Source organism: Pantherophis guttatus, chromosome 5 (assembly GCF_059756535.1).
Source record: "Pantherophis guttatus breed Tessera chromosome 5, ASM5975653v1, whole genome shotgun sequence".
Classification (NCBI taxonomy): Eukaryota; Metazoa; Chordata; class Lepidosauria; order Squamata; family Colubridae; genus Pantherophis; species Pantherophis guttatus.
The window spans coordinates 16,925,816-16,946,321 of record NC_142067.1 but is presented as its reverse complement, the minus strand read 5'-3'; the positions used below and the strand labels follow the sequence as shown (position 1 = coordinate 16,946,321).

Sequence of the window (20,506 nt, the reverse complement as noted above, 5' to 3'; positions counted from 1 at the left end):
CCAAGCAAAGGCAGGGGGAAAAAAACCCAGTTTATAATAGCATGTGACCCACCAGGGAGAGATTAAAAAAAAAAAAAGTACAGTCTTTATTTTTCTTCCTAACAACCAGGTTTGTTTCTACACCCTCGACTCCACCTCCCTTCAAGACACATCCTTCATAGCTAGCAGCTCTTTCAATCATTGACTTTGGATGTCTGCTTGGGAACAAATGATCATGCTCATGCAGATGAGTTTGCCAGACTTGTGTGTACTTTCCAGTCTCCCTCTCTTTATTGTTCTTACTGAAACATGACCCTTTGAAGTAGATATGAAGAAAAAAAAAACAAGAGGGAGGGAGGGAGGGAGAGAGAGGGGGAAGGATAAAAACCAAACTCACCTCTCTTGAGGACTGGAGAGCAATCTTTTCAGTAGCAATAATAAAACAATCTAGCCATAATAAAATGTGTTCTGATTTCACTAGCAGGACCACAATTTCAAAAAAGAAAAAAAAAATCTGTTTAAAAAGGTTGCTTTCCTTCTTTCATGCAAAAATTAGTATTGTTTAAAAGGAGGCAACTGTCCTGACCAAAAAGCCTAATATGTGGCTGATAAAAACATATATACTAGATCAGGGGTGGGTTCTACTTACCTTTACTACCGGTTTGCAACAGGAGCACGTGCACGAGCGCAGCAAGCATGCCCGCACTTCTGCGCATGTGCAGATCGCCCATTATGACGTCCGGGCGGGTGGGCGGAGATAGATTTTTACTCCAAAAGCATTTTATTAAAATAAATTTGATAAAAATAAAAAAAAATCCGATTTAAATTTAAAAAATCTGATTTTATTTTTTAAAAAATCATTGATTTTTATCCACTCTGTGTAGCAATAATATTACATGGATGTATCATTGTGCCTCTGATACTGCACATGCTACTGCACTCTAGACCAGATGAAACTTCTGATGAATGTAAAAAGAGACTGTCACAGACAAAGAAATAGTACAAATCAAAGTGGATTTCAAGATATAAATCAAATAAATATGGGATAGGAATGAAATAAATTTCCAAGAAGAAAAAACAAATCAAAGCTGAGAAAGGCAAAGATCTCAGAAAACAATTCTCTGAAATGTGCTATTTCAGACAGCTGGTAGAAAAGACAAGGAGCTATATGCAACATCTGAAAATGGAAACAGACAAGAAATAAAGGATATCTGCCAAAAGATGTTCAAACTCAGAAGATGTTAAAGATCCCAAGGGGCATATAGTAACTGATTCAAAAAAAGATCAAAGAAGGATGGAAACAGTACACTAAAATTCTGTAGTGTCAGCATCCAAGATATCTAGGAAAACATTATGTATTTATAAGAATCTCTAGTACTGGAAAATGAAGGTAGGTAATCACTCTCATCATAACCAAGTTGGAAAGCTACACAAATCTCATCTACAATCAATTAAAACAAGGTACAACATTTAAAACAGTAAATAGTAGCACTGAATTAAAATTAATATTAACTAAAATTAATTAATTAATTAATTAATTAATCAAATTAATTGATTGAATCTATAGAAATATGGCAAGCACTAGAAAAAGAATTGGTAACGGTTCTAACCAAATTATTCAAGGAAAACTGGAAAATGCCCCCAACAGATTAGAAGAGATCAGTATCACAGAAAGGACAATTATCATAATGTGAAAACTATTACAAAAAATTCTTAATTTCATATATTAGTAAAATAATGTTTGGGATAATTCAATGCATATTACAGCCCTACATAGAAGGAGAAATGACAGATATTCGATTTCATATTATAAAAATCTGATCCACAAGAAAATTTCTTACTGGCACATAGTGGATAATAGAGAAAGCCAAAGAATGCCAAAAAGGAATAAAAACAAGCTTCATTTATTATACTTGTAGAAGGGCCTTTGATTGTCATGATCATGTCCAATTGTGAAATGTCCTTATTAAAGTAGTAATTTCAGAAAATCTCATTGTCCTATACAGACAACAGGAAGCTACAGTCTGGATGGAACACAGTGAAACCAGTTGCTTCAGGTTGGCAAAGGTATGAAACAAAACTGTATACCCTCTTTTTATTTATTCAGCCTATATGTTGGATATAGAGTTAAGGAGGCAGACTTTAAAGAACTGCAATATTAAAACTGGAGGCAGAAACATCAATACCCTATATTATATCAATGATACTACTCTATATGGTACATTGTGGTTGTTGTTAGTTGCAAAGTCGTGTCCGACCCATCGCAACCCATGGTCAACATTCCTCCAGGCCTTCCTGTCTTTTACCATCCTCTGGAGTCCATTCAAGCTCACGCCTACTGCTTCAGTGACTCCATCCAGCCACCTCATTCTCTATATATATGGTATAGGATCTCCTGTTTGAAGACTGGAAGACCTCCAAGGTCCCGTCCAGCTCTATTATTCCGATACTCTGATAGCTGAAAATGCAAAACGTTTAGAAATTCTAGTCATGAAAGTCAAGGAGCACAGTGAAAAAGTATGACTAAGATTAAATATAGAACACAGCATATTGATGACAATGGGTACAACAGACAGACAGAATAGACAATGAAGTCATAGTTTTTGCCCTTTAGGATCAACTATCAACAGTAAAGAAACTGGTAGTCCAGAAATCTGCTGCAGACAAGTTCTTGGTAGGGTAGCAAAGAAAACGTTGTAAAAAATATTTGGATGCCATAACATGTCTATGGATGCAATTGTTTTTCCTGTGACTTCCTGTATGGAAGTGAAAGCTGGACTTTAAAGAATCAAGATAGAAAGAATATTGACATATTTGAACTTTGATGTTGAGGAAGATTTCTAAGAATACCACAGACAGCCAAGAAGACAAACAAATAGATCCTAGAACAAATCATTTCTCAATTGTCACACAAGGCCCGAATGACTAGGTTTAAATTAACATATTTTAGTCACATTATGGGGATCACAGCTTCACTGAGAAGCCCATGAAATGGGGAAAATGAAAAGAGAGAGAAGAGGAAGACCAATACAAAGATAGACAGATGTAATTGCTGCAGTAGTGGATGTAAAGCTGGAAATCCTTAAGAGTCACAGTGGTACAGATCATCATGGAGAAGGTCAGTCTATCTGGCTAGTAAAAGGTGATATTAATTTGAGGTCATGTGAAAGTCAAACATCATGACAGAAATATATCATAGCAAAAGTCAACTTTCTTTGTACTTTCTATTTATGCAGTACAAAATATTGATACTCCAGATAAAAATACATATTTTTCTCTCCAATGGAATAAAGCTAACAAGAAAAAAGGTCTATCAGAATAGATTTAACTTTTGGATTAGGAGTTATACATGTTTGTAAGCACTGAACAATACAATATTACTACTTATATTATGATTGGTGTTCCATTCCCCTTTCTGGGTCTTCCCAAGAATGTGTTTTAAGACAAAACAGTCTGTAGTCTAGATAATTCAGAAATTTTAAACATTTTGTGATAAGATTCCAGGAATCCGCCAACAAAACTGTATCCAAGAAGCACGGATTAAAGCATAGGTAATAGATATGGCAAACTCCTAAGACTGAATTGCTCACAAAGGTAGAAGTCTCCACCTCAAATTGTCAAGAAAAGACTTTCAGAATTTATTTTTATCTTGTTCACAATTGTTTATAATTCACTCAGAAATATCTTTCCCTATTTTGCCTAAGCTGGCCTTCAAATCCACTGAACTGTATTGTCTCTAGAATCATGGATTTTTAATGGTTGCAGTATTGTTTGGGTTCAACTTGTTATTTAGCTATATAATGGCTGTATATTATAAAGCATCTTTATCTGCTCCATTATTCTTTACCCAGGACTTAAGTAAAGCTATTTTCCATTACCTATTACCTAATCTTATTAACTGGAGGTACCAATGCCCTGATTCTTCTGCAAGTAGAGCATGTCCTGTTCAACTGTGTGACCTATCACCAAGTAGAATAAATTGAACAGGCCTGAACTGTTTATTTCCACTAAAGTGTGTGTGTGTGTGTGTGTGTGTGTGTGTGTTATTTATAATTTTCTTTTACATATTTTGTGGACAGTGTATTGACTGGGTCAATATATTTTCTACACAGTGCTAACAATAATAATACAATTAAATATGCATAATCTTTGTTTTCCAACTTCTAACCTTAATATGCTCGTTGTAATTATAATAGATTCTTTATGTATCAATATATATAACATTGTTTTCCCAATTTGTGCTTGTTTCCCACCCCCCATTTGTTGGGGTTCTTCTACCTTCACATCTTTGCCTTTAAACAATACCATTCTTTCTTTATAATTCTTTATCACTTTCTCCATAAATATATTTAAACATCAATAACATTTCTTCACACAGTGTATTTGTTGACCCCTGCTGAATCACTAATATTTAATATTTTAGATATTACTCAATGTTTCACCATAATTCCATTATCTCAATATTCTATAAACGTCAATAAAACCAATTGTTGATAAAGTTTAATGTCCCAAGATTATATTTCCAAAGTTTAATGTCCCAAGATTATATCTCCAAGCCCCCTGAATTTAGTCCTTAAAAGCTATAAATTTCAATATATATTATTACACACTGTTAATAATAATACATTTAAGTATACCTAATCATAGTCTTTCACCTCCTAACCTTAGTATATTTGTAGTTATAATAAATTCTATTATATATCCATAGGTGTGCTATTTTCCCAATTTATACTTTCTACTTTTTTCTATTAGTTTTTAACACAATCATCATATTACAAAATATTTTATCTCTATCCATCATCTCTTAGCCTTTTTAGAATTACATCCTTTATTGACTTTTTGGTGACTTTTTACTATTTCTCTCTTGGTATCTTGTATTTTTTTCTAACATTTTTGCACCAACTGAATGTTCCCTCTTTGTCCCCTTCTGCTGCATCATTTGGATACCCATCCATAACCCTTTCATTATTTCCACTAAACTTTCTTACAGCCCAAAATTGTTTCTAGTTCAGGCTGAAGAGTTTATCTGCAACTAGCCATATTAGCAGTTGATGCAAACAGTTTAAACCAGCAGAAAATGTTCTCAAAAGACTGTTCAGTATAACAGTGTGTACCGGCTACATTTTTTAAGTGAAGTGTTGAGCCTAGGGAACCAAAACAATACAAACCTACTGAGACACAATGTATGCATTGGATAAAATTGAATTAGGACTAGGGAGAACAAGTCTCAAGTCACCAGTCAGCTATGAAGCTCGCTGTGGAAGACCCTGGCTCAGTCACTTTGTCTCAGAACCAGAGAGTGAAAGAGTATTGAGTCCATCAATAACTTCTGGAGAAAGGAAGAAACAATGAGGCAGTTACCAAAAAATATTTCTATGTGTTAATTTCATCCCAGGCAGGACACACAAATCAAACACTCTTATGATATGACTTAAACAATACAAATACCCTTATAAGGAAGGTAATTATTAATCTACTGAAGTGCTTCCTTGCACACAACAAATTCAACCGGGCACTAATTTATGCACAACTTCCTGCAATTTTAGGAATCTATGCGGAATAAAAGCAAACCATAACTATAAATTGTCTATCTCTGCTAGCTTTAAGTTATCATTTGGCTAAATATACTGGCATGTATGTGAAAACTATTACAGCAAGAAAGGTGACAAATATAATGGAAATAATGCAAAGAAATAGCTGACCAATCTTAACCATTCTTTGCTTTCCATGACAACATTCTTGGCAACTTTCTCTAAATGAATCCTCATTTTTGTAATAATTACACATAGATCTATTTTTCCTTCCACAAAGTTTTTTCATTTCGTAATTCCATCAAGCATCCTCTTCATTCCATCAAGCATCTTTTTTCCGTATACTTCTATACATTTGTGGCACTCTGTAAATTATTGTCTTTTAATATAGACTAAGTGGCTTTTAGATTTTTTTCCTTTATAAGCCATGTCTTTGAAGCAAAGGATATCTATCATCTTTTATTCTTACCCAAGAATTATTATTCTCCATCATCCTGGGGTCTCCAAATAGCCCAATAACTGTCTATACCGTTTTGTGTTGCTTTCTCATATCCTCTCATTCATTTATTCATTCATTCATTCCCTGACTCATTCATTCATTTACTTATTTATTTAACAAGATTATGATACTTACTCAAGCAACTCTAGATAGCTTACAATATACAAAATTAAAAAAAAAAATCATTAAAGCAATTCAGAATTTTCGGCAAATTATTACTGTCCAATTATGATCCAATTTTCCCAACAGAAAGGGATATCTTCATCACTTTCACGCCAAACTCTGCCCTGTCCAAAATAATAAGGAGAGCTATGATCCCATACTATCCTAAAAATGAAAAGCTGCTACTGAAAATGTAATTCTCCAAGTGCGAACCTGCCAATCTCTTGCAAGGCTCTCGCCCAGAACAATGTCTCTAATCCCCACCCTCTGCAGATAACGCAAAGGGATACAATGAAGAAAGGCACTGAGGTTGACTAAGACAAGAAGTAAAAAGCTACCACTTCTCCAAGTCCTGCCATAACGACAATGTCATTTCCATCCCAAGCCCAACTTTGAAAGACTAGACAGGAAAATCTATCTCATCCAGGATCCTTCTCAATCACCTTAACAAGATATACTGATTTGGAGAGTAGCTGGTATATCCAGACAGAAGTCAAGAAATTGCTGTCTTTTGAGGGAGAAACACTACTTACTATTCAATTGAGCCATACCATCCCCTCTGCCAGGGACATATTCACCCCCACTTATGCCACAATAATTTCTCTGGGCTCACATCATTCAAGAGAGACAAATATCTAATTCTCAATTGGCTGGAGTTCATCCTTTAGAGATATCTGTCAATTTTCTCAGGAATCACTCTTGAAAAAATCCAAGATGTTTTTGCAAGATACTTCAGGCATCTTATGAGATTCTGCTCATCTAGCTCATAATGAATAAGTCTATTTTGATATTGGGGGGGGCCTCAACCAGCGCCGGGAGCCCCCAGCCCTGATGCACGCTGGAAAAGCTCAACCTAGATAACAGGGAGCAAACGAGGCAAACTCAACCAATTTGGGAGTTAACGATCAGAAACGGACAGCTCAGAAAAGTGTGTCTAGTCCAAATCAGACCGAGTCTGAAAGCTGGGGAGCGAGAGGAAGAGGAGGAGCTTATCAGTTTGCAAACTTGGTCCATGGACATCAGACAAGAGTTAACCCGTTCCTGACCGCTGGCCCCATGCTCAATGAGAAAAAGTCTATTTTCTGTCACCTAGCAGAGTATTTTTTCTCTCTCCTGAATCACATTCACTCAGAAAGTTCCAAACTCACTTCTGATTCTTTCATTCACGATTCACCATCAGTATAACATGCGACTATAATCAAATGAAAATGGATTCCTACCGACAGACTCCTATTTTCATACATATGCACCACAACCAATTCATACTTTCTAAGATGCATTTTAATCTTTTCATTCGTACTTAAGCCTATAAATAAAACTACATTTATGGTGGCATTTCTCTCAGGGACCACACAAGCAAACCAAAAGTTGAACAGAAAGATGGTTCCTTCAAGAACCCAGATGACACACCATTTAGGCTTTTAAATATAAATCATGTAACCACGTTACTTCAGCACAACTTTTTCAGACAGTGTAATTTTCTACATCTTGGATGAATAGATTCAGCAAAAGACAAGAATTCAATCAAATGCTGTTCCAAAAACTGCCAGCACTATCGTTTTTTCCCTTCCCCATCTTTCATACTTTTACTTACTTCAGAAAATATCTCTGGCCAGAAGGTGTCTTTGCCATCTCCCAACCTGGTGGTAGGGGTACATCATCAGGGATTTCAAAAGATGATTGACGGAGATGCTGAGAGGGTGTACCTCCAGGAACTACGCCAGATGGAGTAAGGGCGCCTGGAGAAACTGTTCCCAACAAAGCTGGAGAAGAGTGAGCACGAACATGTTGAGGAGTTAGAGCTCCTGCCGTTCCTGCATCCGTGCTGGCCTGTTAAAACAGAGGTTTAAACAGTTCTTTAATCTATAGATACCCAATACATTAACAGCATGCTAAAGAACCACTTGTCTCTCATTTGAAATATTTTGCAACAAGACTTATACCAGTGACGGCGAACCTTTTCAGCACCGAGTGCCAAAACCGGAACACGCCCCGGAGCGCCAGAAACCAGAAGACCACCTGGTCTTTGGTTTCCGGCATGCGCATGCCCTGGCCACCTGGTCTTCGCGCACACCAGAGCCCCGGAAACCAGAATACTAGGTGGCCGACATGCACATGTGCACCGGCCATCTGGTCTTCCAGTTTCCGGTGCTCCGGGGCGTGCCAGAAACCAGAAAAGCAGCTGGTGATGGCTCTCCGTGCCACCTCTGGCATGCATGCCATAGGTTCGCCTTCAAGGACTTATACTTTAACGACCAATGAATGTCTAGACTTATACTTTAAAGACCAATGAATACTCATCCCAGCACTGCACACTAATCTTGAAATATGTACAAGACAAAGTAATAAATAGAACAGAATGGAAATAATAATTGTATAATGTTTTACAAAAACACTACTATTGAGTTATATAGAACTTTTATGTATTTTGGGTTGATTTGTTTATTGTTACCAAAGATCAATGATATCTACGGTTACTTCTTATGGAACTTGGGAGGATGCTTTGCATAGACTAGAAAAATTGATTCTGAAAATTTATACTGTATATTTTGAGGGTGAAAATTTCTTCCAATCATTAAGAAACGGTTTCATTCATTTTACAGACAAGCCAAATTATTCCCCAGACTTGTGGATAAAAACACTAATGTTTCTTTATTTCTGCATTCTGTCAGGCACAAGAAGGGAACAGAAATAAAATCTGGTCGCTCTTAATAAAGGGATCATGCAGCTTTAGATTTTGGGTTTTTCCCCATGGACCCACATAGTTATAACTGCTTTTTAGAATGTTGAAATACTCATTTTTTGCTCAGAATACCTGAGTCAATCTCCTTTTTTCTTTCCTTTCCCACTGCTTTTCCCTTCTTTGTCCCACATCTTTATCAAGGACTTCAGAGACAGCTGTGAAAGCTATTTAAACAGTATTACAGAATAGGACAAACGAGGTCCACATTGCAAACAGTAATACATGTCTGGTTTTCCTAAAATGTATTCCAGATGACAAAAGATTTAAAGGGGGAGGAAAAGAAAGCAAAGCATGATTTAAAGCAGGGCAGGGCAAATCATTTTGTTCTTCAGACTTTTCTCCTTTTACTATGCATTTTGAATTAAAATGGACAAAAGTTGCCTTTTTAAAAAATTATTTGGAAAATAATCCACACAACTTTTTTCACATCACAATGAGGAAGAGGAACAGGAACAACAACAGAATATTATGGTGATTAATAAATATATTAGGGCGTAGCTTTTATCAACATATGGCATCAGAGTCCAACAGAGGAGTATTATTATTTTTTGTCTAGGATAGTGCGCCATTTTCTATGGGTTATGAAAACTTACGCCATAGAAAATGTGTTAAAAAGATTCTCTAAGATTCTTCACAGTAGCCATCTGCATATCAGATACTCTCCTGAAAAAAGATACCTCTAAACTAAGCCTCAAGAAGAAATAAAAGAAATAGCTCTAAAAATATCTAATGAAGCACCTCCGTTCCTCTGCCACTTTTCAACAGATGTCCTGGACACTGTTTAGGGAAACTTTTTTCACATCTGCACAAAAGGTCTTGGAAGGACCCTCACCTCCCTTAAATCTCAGGAGGGGGGGATTAAGTCACAGCTGTGAACTATAACCAACAATCCCTTCCAGGAACAGAAGGAATCCTTCTGTTTGCAGACAACTCTTTGAATCAATGGAGAACTCAGCTAGCAGAAGAGATAGGGAAGCAATTTTCATCAATTACCCTTTTCTCTGTGCCACATTCCATACTGTTCTGGAAAGACTCCCAGTCCCCCTAAGCTGATTTTGGAGGGCTGCAGAGGAAATTGGTGAGAACAGAGTCAACTTTCTCCAGACAAGGGGGGGCCTTTCACAGGATCAAGAACTCTTCAACCAAAGGGAAGAATGCAAATGCATTCAACCCATTAAATTAATGTAAATATTATGTTCATGTATATGATACTAAGCCACATTTGTAAACTGTACACTATTCTTACTGTCAGCAACAGGATTGAATTTTTCCTTAAAAAAAACAAAACAAACCGTAATATTAAAATTAATAATGACCTAAGGAATTCTGGAACTGAATATAAAAGTTTTTTAAAAACTGTCTGGTTTTTTAAAAATATATTCATATTTGTTCCAAAGGAGTTATGGAAAATTAGCTTACTTTATCTTTTTTTTTCCTCTTCCAAAGATGCTAAAGAATTATCATATCATAAGCCTCACTGAAGTTTCTACCATCCATTTATGTTTTATTAGATTAAAACTCCCATCATCATTTGACAGCAATAATTGTCTAAGAAAAGTATTAACTACAGTCTAAAACATTGGAATAATACATATCGGACAAACGTATTACAACATATTTGTTTTTATACGTAGGCACTAAGATAAAAAAGAAAGATGAAACTGCCTCTTAAACCGCATTAACAATATGGATAACTACGGAAAAAATGCATTGGAAATTGTTAAGGATGACAGCTGCTCACAGCAAGTCATGTTAAATCATACAAGTAGAACACATATTTACTAACTTTTCTGTGTCAGTATTCATATCATATTATTGCATAGACATATACCTACACCATGAAAATAACTTGCTATTGTATGATGAATTGAGGAAATCTTAAATGCTAAGCAACACATTCACCATTACTAATACATTATTGTCTGACTTTACAGGCAAGAAATTGTCTCTTGGTATTATTCAAATTCATAAATACAGTACATCTGTTTATACAAAACATAATTTGTAGAAACCTCTTCAAAGTGAATTCGCCAACTGAACAGGAAAGGAGTTTTCAAAGATAATTTCAAAAACAAACAAGGGCTAAGGGGAACTGTATTTGGATATAAGCCTAAAGTTGATATACAGGTAATCTGAGTCTTCGGAGAGGGGCGGCATATACATTTAATTAATTAAATTAAATTAATTAAATCCTCGACTTACAACCACAATTGACCCCAAAATTTCCATTGCTACCATGTTTCTCCAAAAAGACGACCCACCTTGAAAAGAAGCCCTATCACGTTTTTGAGCGCATGCAATCAAATTAAGCCCACCCACAAAATTAGCCCTAATTAAGATCCCACTCACCCCAGGGTCAGGGGGTAGAGCAAGGCACACAGGTAAAAAATAAGCTAGGGTGGGAATGGGGCAGTGCTGCCCTACTTACCAGGCCTTGCACAACCCGACACCTGCCTCGCCTTCTTCTGCGGCCGCTTCTACTGAGACCACTTGCCCCCACTCACACGCATCATCCCGGCCTCCGTTTTGCCTTCAGGTGCCTACTGGAAGGCATATGCAGCTGATAACAGAGCTTTGGATCAATCCGGAGCTCTATTATTAGCTGTCGGTGCCACCGTTGCAAGATGAGTCAATAATCAGAACCCTCCAAAAAAGAAGGCCTAGCCGTTTTTTCGGGGGTCAAAAGAAAATAAGACCCAGCCTTCTTTTTGGAGAAACATGGTAGAAGGTCACAAAAGGTGATCATATGACCCTGGGGCAGTGCAACCATCATAAATACATGCCAATTGCCAAGCGTCCAACTTTTGATCACGTGACCATGGGGATGCTGCAATGGTTGTTAAGTGTGAAAAATGGTCATAAGTCACTTTTTTCAATGCCGTTTTAACTTCAAACAGTCCCTACACAAATGGTTGTAAGTCGAGGACTACCTGCACAACTGAAGGTCTTTACAATTGATGTGTGCAAATCAGAAAACTTGACTGCAGAGATGTAAGGAGACTCCTGCCTTTAAACCAGACTTTTATTATTTCTATCAGATTTAATTAATCCAGAAACCACAATGTGCATTTCAGCAGATAATCTTTAACCAGTGTTAGTGTGTAAATACTCCCCGGTAGATTACCTAGGTCCTAGGAAAAGGGGTCAACAATGCAGCACCTATAGGCACTACTGCATTTATAAAACCACTAGATGGTGCTAAAGGACTTGACTTTTAAAATTGTAACATGATTTATTTATTTATTTGAGTTCTTATATAGGATTTGGCTCTGCCTTCATAGGAGAGTGTTCAATTTTGAATACTGTATTTAAATGAAATTGTGCAATAGCGCTCCTGCCACTTGAAAATGTTGCCACCCCTGTGCAACAAAATACTCTACACACATACATTTCTGTAGGTTTTAAGGCGCATAACACAGAATTAAATTATCCTTTCAATAATACATACAAAATTAATACCATTCAGGCAACAATTTTTATCTGTTTCACATGTTTTAAATTTAATTTAAAGCAATTTCTCATCCAAACCAAACAATTTGCTTCCCCTTCCTATATTGTCAGCAAACTGAATGGCCCTCACATTTCAAATGTGAATTATTTGGGGGAAAAGCAGAATACTTTTGTTGAGGTATTTTTGCTTCTATATAAGGAATAACTTCTTTTTCATAGAGTTGTCACAGCAGATACTGAGAAACTCTGCCCACATGGAAAGCATGTGTCAGGCTTTTATTAGGCTAAAGTTCAAAGGTGATAAAGCAACAGTCTCCACTTACAATTCCATGACTTAAGAGTCTAGTTTTTTTCCATTTTGTAACTGACAAGTGAATTAACACTTAAGCCAAAGATTTTTTTGAACTACAATTTGAGCATCTTAAGGCTGTAAGCCACCCAGTGTCACTTCGAAATGAGATGGGAGGCAAATAAATCTAACAACTGAACAAATAAAATATTTCCTTTTAAAGTACTCGTGCTGTCAAAAGCCTCTTAAAAAGACATAACTAGTCACAGAAATATTTGACAGAGTTACTGAAGAGCACTCACTCCTTTTAGCTATATAAACAATAGCTAATAATTAAATGATTTTACAGAATATGACTTAAATATGCATTTTAAAATAAAAGATAAATGGAATGTAAACGCTTTTCAAATGAACTTAATTTTTTTTTTCCAATTTTGTCTCGAGAATTCATACATGACTTGATGACCACAGGAAAATAAAGAAAATCTATTTTCATATCAAGCATCTTAGACTAGCATTTCCCTTTCTCATAGTGGCATTCCAGTATCAGAAGAGGCAAATGGGATGGTCTGGAGGAAGCTCTACATAAATAAATTTGGCACAGCCAGCTTGGTCTAGGACAGCGATCTCCAACCTTTGCGGCTTGGCGGTCTGGCTAATGCGGGGGAGGGGAACTGGGCTGCCTGAGTGTTGGACTGGCATGCACACACAGCTTGACACATGCGAGCATCAGGCTGGCATGCACACGCATGTGCACACAGCTCAATGCACGCGCACCAGCCTGCCATTCTCATTAATTAAGTTGCGCGCACCTGCACACTTGGCTCTCTGTTCATGTGGCACAGTTACAAATAGGCTGTAGCCGGATAGTGGGCTACAGCCCAGAGGTTGGGGACCCCTGGTCAGGCTAGAAAATAGGACACTGTGAGTTCTAGTCCCCACCTTAAGTCATGAAACCAGCTGGGTGACCTTGGGCCAGTCACTCTCTCTCGGCCCAATTCAACTCACAGGGTTGCTGTGGTGGAAAAAAAATAGGACAAAAGTGTGTTATTTATGTTCAGCATCTTGAGTTATTTGTAATAATAATAAAGGAAGGACATAAATAAATTATCTGAAGTTTGGGGGGCCCTCTTGCCCACCCAACCTGCTGTGACTTCAACAACTCAACTGAGATGAATGATGCTATCAAAGTTATTGGGTCTTCTATATCATTCCAAATCTAACTTTATGGATTTTAAGGATCTTTTTATTATAAACTTATTATAAGATAGTAAAGACTGCCATTGCAGCAAATTTGAAGATTAGAATAGCATTTTAATAAAAGGTAAAGGTGTCCTCTAACCAGTTGTGTCTGACTCTAGGGGGTGGTGCTTATCTCGTTTCTTAGCTGCGGGAGCCAGCCAATGTCTGAAGATGTTTCCATAGTCATATGGCCAGCATGACATCATGCCATAGTGCAAAGCGTGTGGTGAAACATGGAACGGTGTTACCTTACCACCAAAGTGGTACCTATTTATCTACTTGCATTTCCATGCTTTCAAATTAATAGGTGGTCAGGAGCTGGGGCAAGCATAGATGTCCTCTATTTCAGAGTAGTGTTCCAGATTTCACAAATTTGAAACAAGACGAATGTAGGTGAAGTTTGGTAAACACATCACTTAATTCAACATGAGGTTTAATTCTTCTCTACTTCCCACCCTGTTATTAGCTTCCTTAAAGAAAGAAAGAGAACAGGGATTATCACAAGCAGCTGAGAAAGATTGAAGGGCCAAAGTATACTCCCCACCATCAGAACAGAGTCTGCAAAGGCTGTAAAATATATTATGGTTACTATTACAACCACTCCTGTTAGCCCACACACAGAGAGAGAGTTAAGGAAAACAAACTATGAAAGAAGGAACATGAATGAGTTAATTCAAGGTACTTTTCAAGAGAAAAAAATAACATGAGAGCAAAAATAAACTTTTTTTGTAACAAATATGTAAATGAAGAAAACTGAAGGAACTCTCCCACAACCAAGATATAAAGAACAGACAAGGAAAGAAGTAGCTTTTCCTAAAGATGAGTTCTGAAAGAAATATAGATAACATGAATTGGATAAATCTGTACGTGGAATTAAGGCAAGATATGGTGAATCCTACCTTTAAGACATGAAAAGGGCCCAACCCCCCACCATGCAACAATTATTCCTCCTAAAATGAAGAAAGAGCAGTATATATTTTATCCTTTGATGAGGGAAATTTGGATAAGAAATGTAATCTCTAATGTGGTCAGAATTTCATCACAACAAGAAAAGCTTTTTTTAAAAAAACTCATATTTCTGGGACTGGTTTCTTCCTACTTGAAATGTTAAGACTGCCAACATGGCACCCTACACCACCTATTTATAAGTACCACAGAGAAGATGCAAATGAAGGGAGAGTCTGCTTCCCAGAGAGACACATTCAAGAAAAGAGTGAAATTTTCCAATTTCCATTCATGAATCCACTTGTTCCTGCACATCCTAATCAACTTCACAGACTAAAATCAGGATAAGATGGAAACAACAGCCATCACTTCCACTACTTTAAAATATGCTGAATAATGATTTTAACATTTGATGACATAAAACAATTGTCCTCTCTGTGAAATTGGGAAACAAAAGAATACTCTGGGGTGTAAAGAAATAGAAAACAGAAAATGCTTTCCACACTTTTTTCCTTTTAAAGGGAACTCTTCAACTCAGTGCAATTAGTGTATAGGAAATCTATACAGTTTTAAATTATAAAAATATATTATTATAAAATAATATCATATATTAATATAATTCATTATTTTATAATTATAAAGATGCAGAATCAAACTGCATAGAGGCCATGCCCTCTGACTTGATAAAATAGTTTTCTTCCAAGCCAAAGCAGTTTTACCGCTTTTTGCATCCACTTATATTGGCATAAATTATAGAATTCTTTATTGGACACACAAGGAATTTGTCTTTGGTGCATATGCTCTCAGTGTACATAAAAAGACAAGATACATTCGTCAAGAATAATAAGGTACAATACTTAATGATAGTCATAGGGTACAAATCAGCAATCAAATCATACTAGGAAACAATATATATATGCAATCACCAAGAAATCCAAACTTCATTTTGCTAAACATGCATATTTATTTAGCCATTTATTGCACATTCCATCATTAGCAATATCAACTATCATATGCACATTTTACTCATATAATGCAAAGGGTACAAGAAGACATGGCTTGTGATGGCCCATTTCAGCCACAGGACTTAAAGAAAGGAGGGAAGCAGAACCACAGTAGTTTTTACTGAATGAGAATTAAGACCACAATGATTTCTGAGAGGACGTCAGCCAAGCAACCAATTTGAATCTTATCTCTGAAGGAACAGAAAATTACAGTGGGCTTAGTACCCAGGTACTTAAAATTCCTCCTCCCCCACTAGGATCCAATTTGTATATTAAGACAGCTGGGAAGCCTTGCTCATGATCCTATTATGGGTTAACTCAAAGCGGTTAAGAGAAGGGCCACAGTGATCACACTCCCAGTTCTGTTGAAGAGCTACATAAATCTAAGGCTACCCAATTTTCACACTCACAAAAAACCCTCCATAGAGGCAGGGATGTATGCCACTCTGGGAATTTGCATATATAAATTATACTTTTGTTTTCAGTAACATGCAAAACATTTAAAAAGGAAAAAAAACCCTAAAATAAGAAAGGCGAGAAATGGTTCCCTCCCACCAAAAGTCTGTCAGAACTTGGATGAGGTGGTTCATCCATATTTGGACCTCCTTCTGGCATGACGTGCAGGATTCCTCTAACCATGTATTTTTTTGGGGGGGGGGGTTTCTCTGAATTTCCACTTCTCTCTCTCTATTTATATTTAGATTGGGAGAGGAATCCTCATTATTTTTTTAACCAAAACAACTTTGCAAATATCAAATACATGCTAGTCTGGGATGAGAAACCTGCAGCCCTCAGGCTGATTTCACAAAATCTTTGACCTACTTTTAAACCCATCTGCAAAAGATCAATTCAGACCCCTGGTATATGTATCTCCTTGCAGCCTGCTGCTTGAAAAAAAACAAAAGAGGACTTATGACTAAAGGGGGGGGGGAGACAGAATTTCAGGAAAATGAGTGGGAACATCCATTTTTATCACTATCCCCACTTGTTTTCTATCCATCATGTGGTCCCCAAAAAATTTAACTGTGAGATAAAATAGCCCTCCACACAAAAAGCTGCCATCCCAGTCTGGGATGATAGTAACCAGCATCATAATCAGTGAATAAAATTAAAATCTGATGCCCTAAATCCCAGATTTATCTCAATAGTATTCCAGTAACTGCAAACATCTGAATAAAACAAACCTCCAAAAAGCTGTATTTAAGGATTTCCCCAGCCTTCCTCAACCTGTCCCTTTCGGGCTGTGTTGGAATACAATTCCCATCAGGCACAACTAACACAATGAGCATGTTGGCTAGAGTGTTGTAACAATATTGTTCCAGGAGTTGCCCCATCCAGAGGACCTGACTGGAAATGGCTGCTTCACTCATCTGTCATATTTGCTATGGAAATGTTCATTTGCTGGTTTAGATTTAGATCCCACTTTTTTCCTCCTGCAGCTGAAAACAGATTTAGATCCCACTTTTTTTCCTCCTCCAACAGCTGAAAAAGGATTTAGATCCCACTTTTTTTCCTCCTCCAACAGAAAACAGATTCAGATCCCACTTTTTTTTCTCCTGCAGCTAAAAACAGATTTAGATGGCACTTTTTTTTCCTACAACTGAAAACAGATTTAGATGGCACTTTTTTTCCCTACAACTGAAAACAGATTTAGATGGCACTTTTTTTCCCTACAACTGAAAACAGATTTAGATCGCACTTTTTTTTCCTCCTCCAACAGTTGAAAACAGATTTAGATCCCACTTTTTTTCTCCTACAACTGAAAACAGATTTAGATCCCACTTTTTTTTCCTGCAACTGAAAAGAGATTTAGATCCCACATTTTTGCTCCTGCAGCTAAAAACAGATTTAGATGGCACTTTTTTCTCCTGCAACTGAAAACAGATTTAGATCCCACTTTTTTTCTCCCGCAGTTGGAAACAGATTTAGATCCCGCTTTTTTTTCCCTCCTCCAACAGCTGAAAAGGGCATCCTCCAGCGCTCCTTTCCTCCCGTTTTCCACCCTGCCTCCCGGAGTAAAAGAAGGTGCCCCGGGTCTCCAAATCCCCTCCGGCACTGCCACGGGCGAGAGTAGTCGGGACAGCCTCCAAAAAAGCCCGATTCCCCATCTTCCTCCCTCCCACCGCCAGGGCAAACTCCCGCGGCGCTTTGGGGCGGGGGGGGGAGAGCTTTTTCTGGCCTTGCGACCTCCTCTTTTCTAAAGTCCCTTCGCCTCAGCTTTTGGCCTCTCCTTCCTTCAAGATGTCTCCGGACTACAATTCCCAGCCTGCACAATCTGGAGAAGGGACCGGGGGGGGGGGGTGTAGAGGAGAAAGGCAGACGCGCTCCGTCTCTCTCGCCTTTTCCCCGGGAAAGTTTTCCAAAGCAGCGCAGCCACTATTGGCGGGCGGGCGGGGGGGGGGGGGTGTGAGTGTGTATCTGTGTGTGTTGAGTGTTGTGTGTGTGTGTGTATGTGTGTGAGAGAGTTCCAGGAGACACCCCCTCCCCTCTCTCTCTCTTTCTCCCTCTCTCCCTCCCGCCCACCCGCTTCTCCCCCTCACCTGGCGGGAGTGGGCCTTGGGCTCCGGAGGCTTGAAGAAGGAGTCCGGCAGTTTGCGGAGCCGCATAGGGAGCGTGTGGGGCACGTTGGCGCCCTTGGGGTTCATGACGGCGTTGAAAAGGGCCTCCAAGTCCGTCTCCGAATCGCCCCGGACGTGGACGACTTGATGGCCGGCCGGAGGCGGCCCGGATACGGCTCCCCCTCCGGGCTGAGGCGCCGGCGGCGAAGCTTGTTGCCCCGTAGGCTGGGGCTGAGCCGCCGACGGCTGGGGCTGCGCCGCCGACGGTGCCTGCTGGGGCTGCCCGGCGGCGTCCATGGCCGTCTCCCCTCCGCGATCTCTCGCTCGCTCGGCTTAAGCAACAGCGTCGGGCTGGCCGCCCCGCATGCCCAAGAGCCGGGGTCGTTCGCTCCCTCGCCTCGCCCCGCGCCCGTCTTCCGCGGGAGGGGGGCTCCGGGGGCCCGGCAGGCGAGAGAGGGGCACTCGGGGCCTCCCGCGCTCTCGCTCCGCCGGACGCGAAGTCAGGGGCATAAAATCCGTCGCTTCGCGCACCAACCCTTTCCAAACAAAAGTTCGGAAAGACGCCCGCCCGAGCCTGCTCCGCCCAGCGCGGGCCCGCCCGCCCCGACTCCCGACGAGCAGCTTTAATTCCACTCAGTCGGGTTTAGGGAGCCGCCGCGGACGCCACCTTTCTCCTTTTTTTTTTTTTCGCGCCCGGCCGCGCTGAAATTGAACGGCGCCGAACTTTGCCACGGAGGGTTCCCGAGTTTCCTTTCCACGCCCGTCCAGCCTGTAGTGGTTTTTTTTCTTTTCTTTTTTTCCCCCTCCCACTTCCTTCTCTTCCTAACTGGTACGGCTGCTTCTTCGACGCTTCCAGATTAACTTGTTTTCTAAATTCCTGGAGCCGCCCGTGCAGGATTCACCGTCGCCGATATGGACAGGAAACATGGGGTTTATAGTTCTGGTTCTCTTCTCTCCCTCCCACCCCCCCCTTTTCCAAAAAGTTTTCCAACCCTCCCAGAGAGGGGAGGAGGAGGAGGAAGAGGAGGGACAGTTGGGACTATTTTCTCTTCCTCCCCCATACTGGAAGAAAAGGGGAAATAGCAACTAGACCCCGACCCATCAGGCTTAGGAAGGGGAAAAGAGAAAGGAAACACTTTTCCTTTGTCACCGATTTCCCCCCCCAAATACACACTCTGCCACACACACACACACACACACCCCACTTGCTGTTGTGCAGATTTCTCCTCTTGGAATTCTCACAATCCCAAGGGCAGTGCTGGGAATTGTAGTCCAAACGGGCTGGATGCGAGTCCTGACCAGCGCAAAAAACTCTTTTGATTGTAACCTGCATTTAGTTCTGCCTGCCACCCATGCAAAATCACCGCGCAGGACTCGTTTGGCAGCAGAAGAGAAATGCTTGTCGGAAAAAAAAAAAAAAACACGGGTGCAAAACACGCAGGTGTAAATAAAAGTACAAGTAACTGACGTAAAATAAAAAACAACAACATCGGAATGTGGCAGAGATGGCACTGTGGTTGTATGAGTTATTGTTTAGATGGGATCATTTCAGCTTTTCATAAGTTTTTTAATGCTTTTTTTCCCCTTCTTTCTTACATTATTATATTGTTTTTTTGTGTTTTCATATTTTTAATTGTTAGCCTTGCAGAGTCTCATATATCAGAAGGGCAACTGTATAAATGTGGTAAATAGACCCTAGTTGAGCATGATTAAATAAATCCCCAAGTTGATTCCTGGCGATTAAAATGGACATAACCTTACCAATTTTTGGCAACAGTACAGAAACGATAAAGACACAGGTTCAAAAAAGAGGCACGTTAATACCAAACAACACATAATTAGGATACACATCACAAACTACTTAAGATTTAGGATTGTTTTTTAAAATAAATAGGCATAAATACAAGAAAAAATTAAGAGACAAACTTCTTGTCCACTCCTCTAATCCTGTCAACCACTCCAGAATGTTATCTCCCTAAAACCTATTCTTGAATTTAATTGTTGAAATGATGATTGCATGTGATTGATGGTTCTACTCGCTATTTAAAGCTAATATACACAACAGTGCTCATTGGCAGGAACACCCTTCCCCTTCTATGGACTC

The 20,506-nt window shown here is 39.1% G+C and overlaps 1 protein-coding gene across 8 annotated transcripts in view; it reads right to left on the bottom strand.

Annotated features, from left to right (window-relative positions):
• YAP1 (Yes1 associated transcriptional regulator) overlaps positions 1-19,778 on the bottom strand; it is an 83,763-nt gene extending 63,985 nt beyond the window's left edge. For 4 of the 8 annotated variants that reach the window (XM_034409031.3, XM_034409048.3, XM_034409041.3 and 1 more), the window contains exons 1-2: positions 18,385-19,778; positions 7,766-8,001 (exon numbers count right to left, since the gene is read on the bottom strand). In XM_034409031.3, coding sequence (XP_034264922.1) covers positions 7,766-8,001; positions 18,385-18,699 — 551 coding nt within the window. In that variant the 5' untranslated portion in view covers positions 18,700-19,778. The remainder of the gene's footprint in view (positions 1-7,765; positions 8,002-18,384) is intronic. The other 4 variants (XM_034409071.3, XM_034409086.3, XM_034409062.3 and 1 more) reach the window with 4 other exon arrangements.
• Between the last annotated feature and the right edge of the window lie 728 nt (positions 19,779-20,506).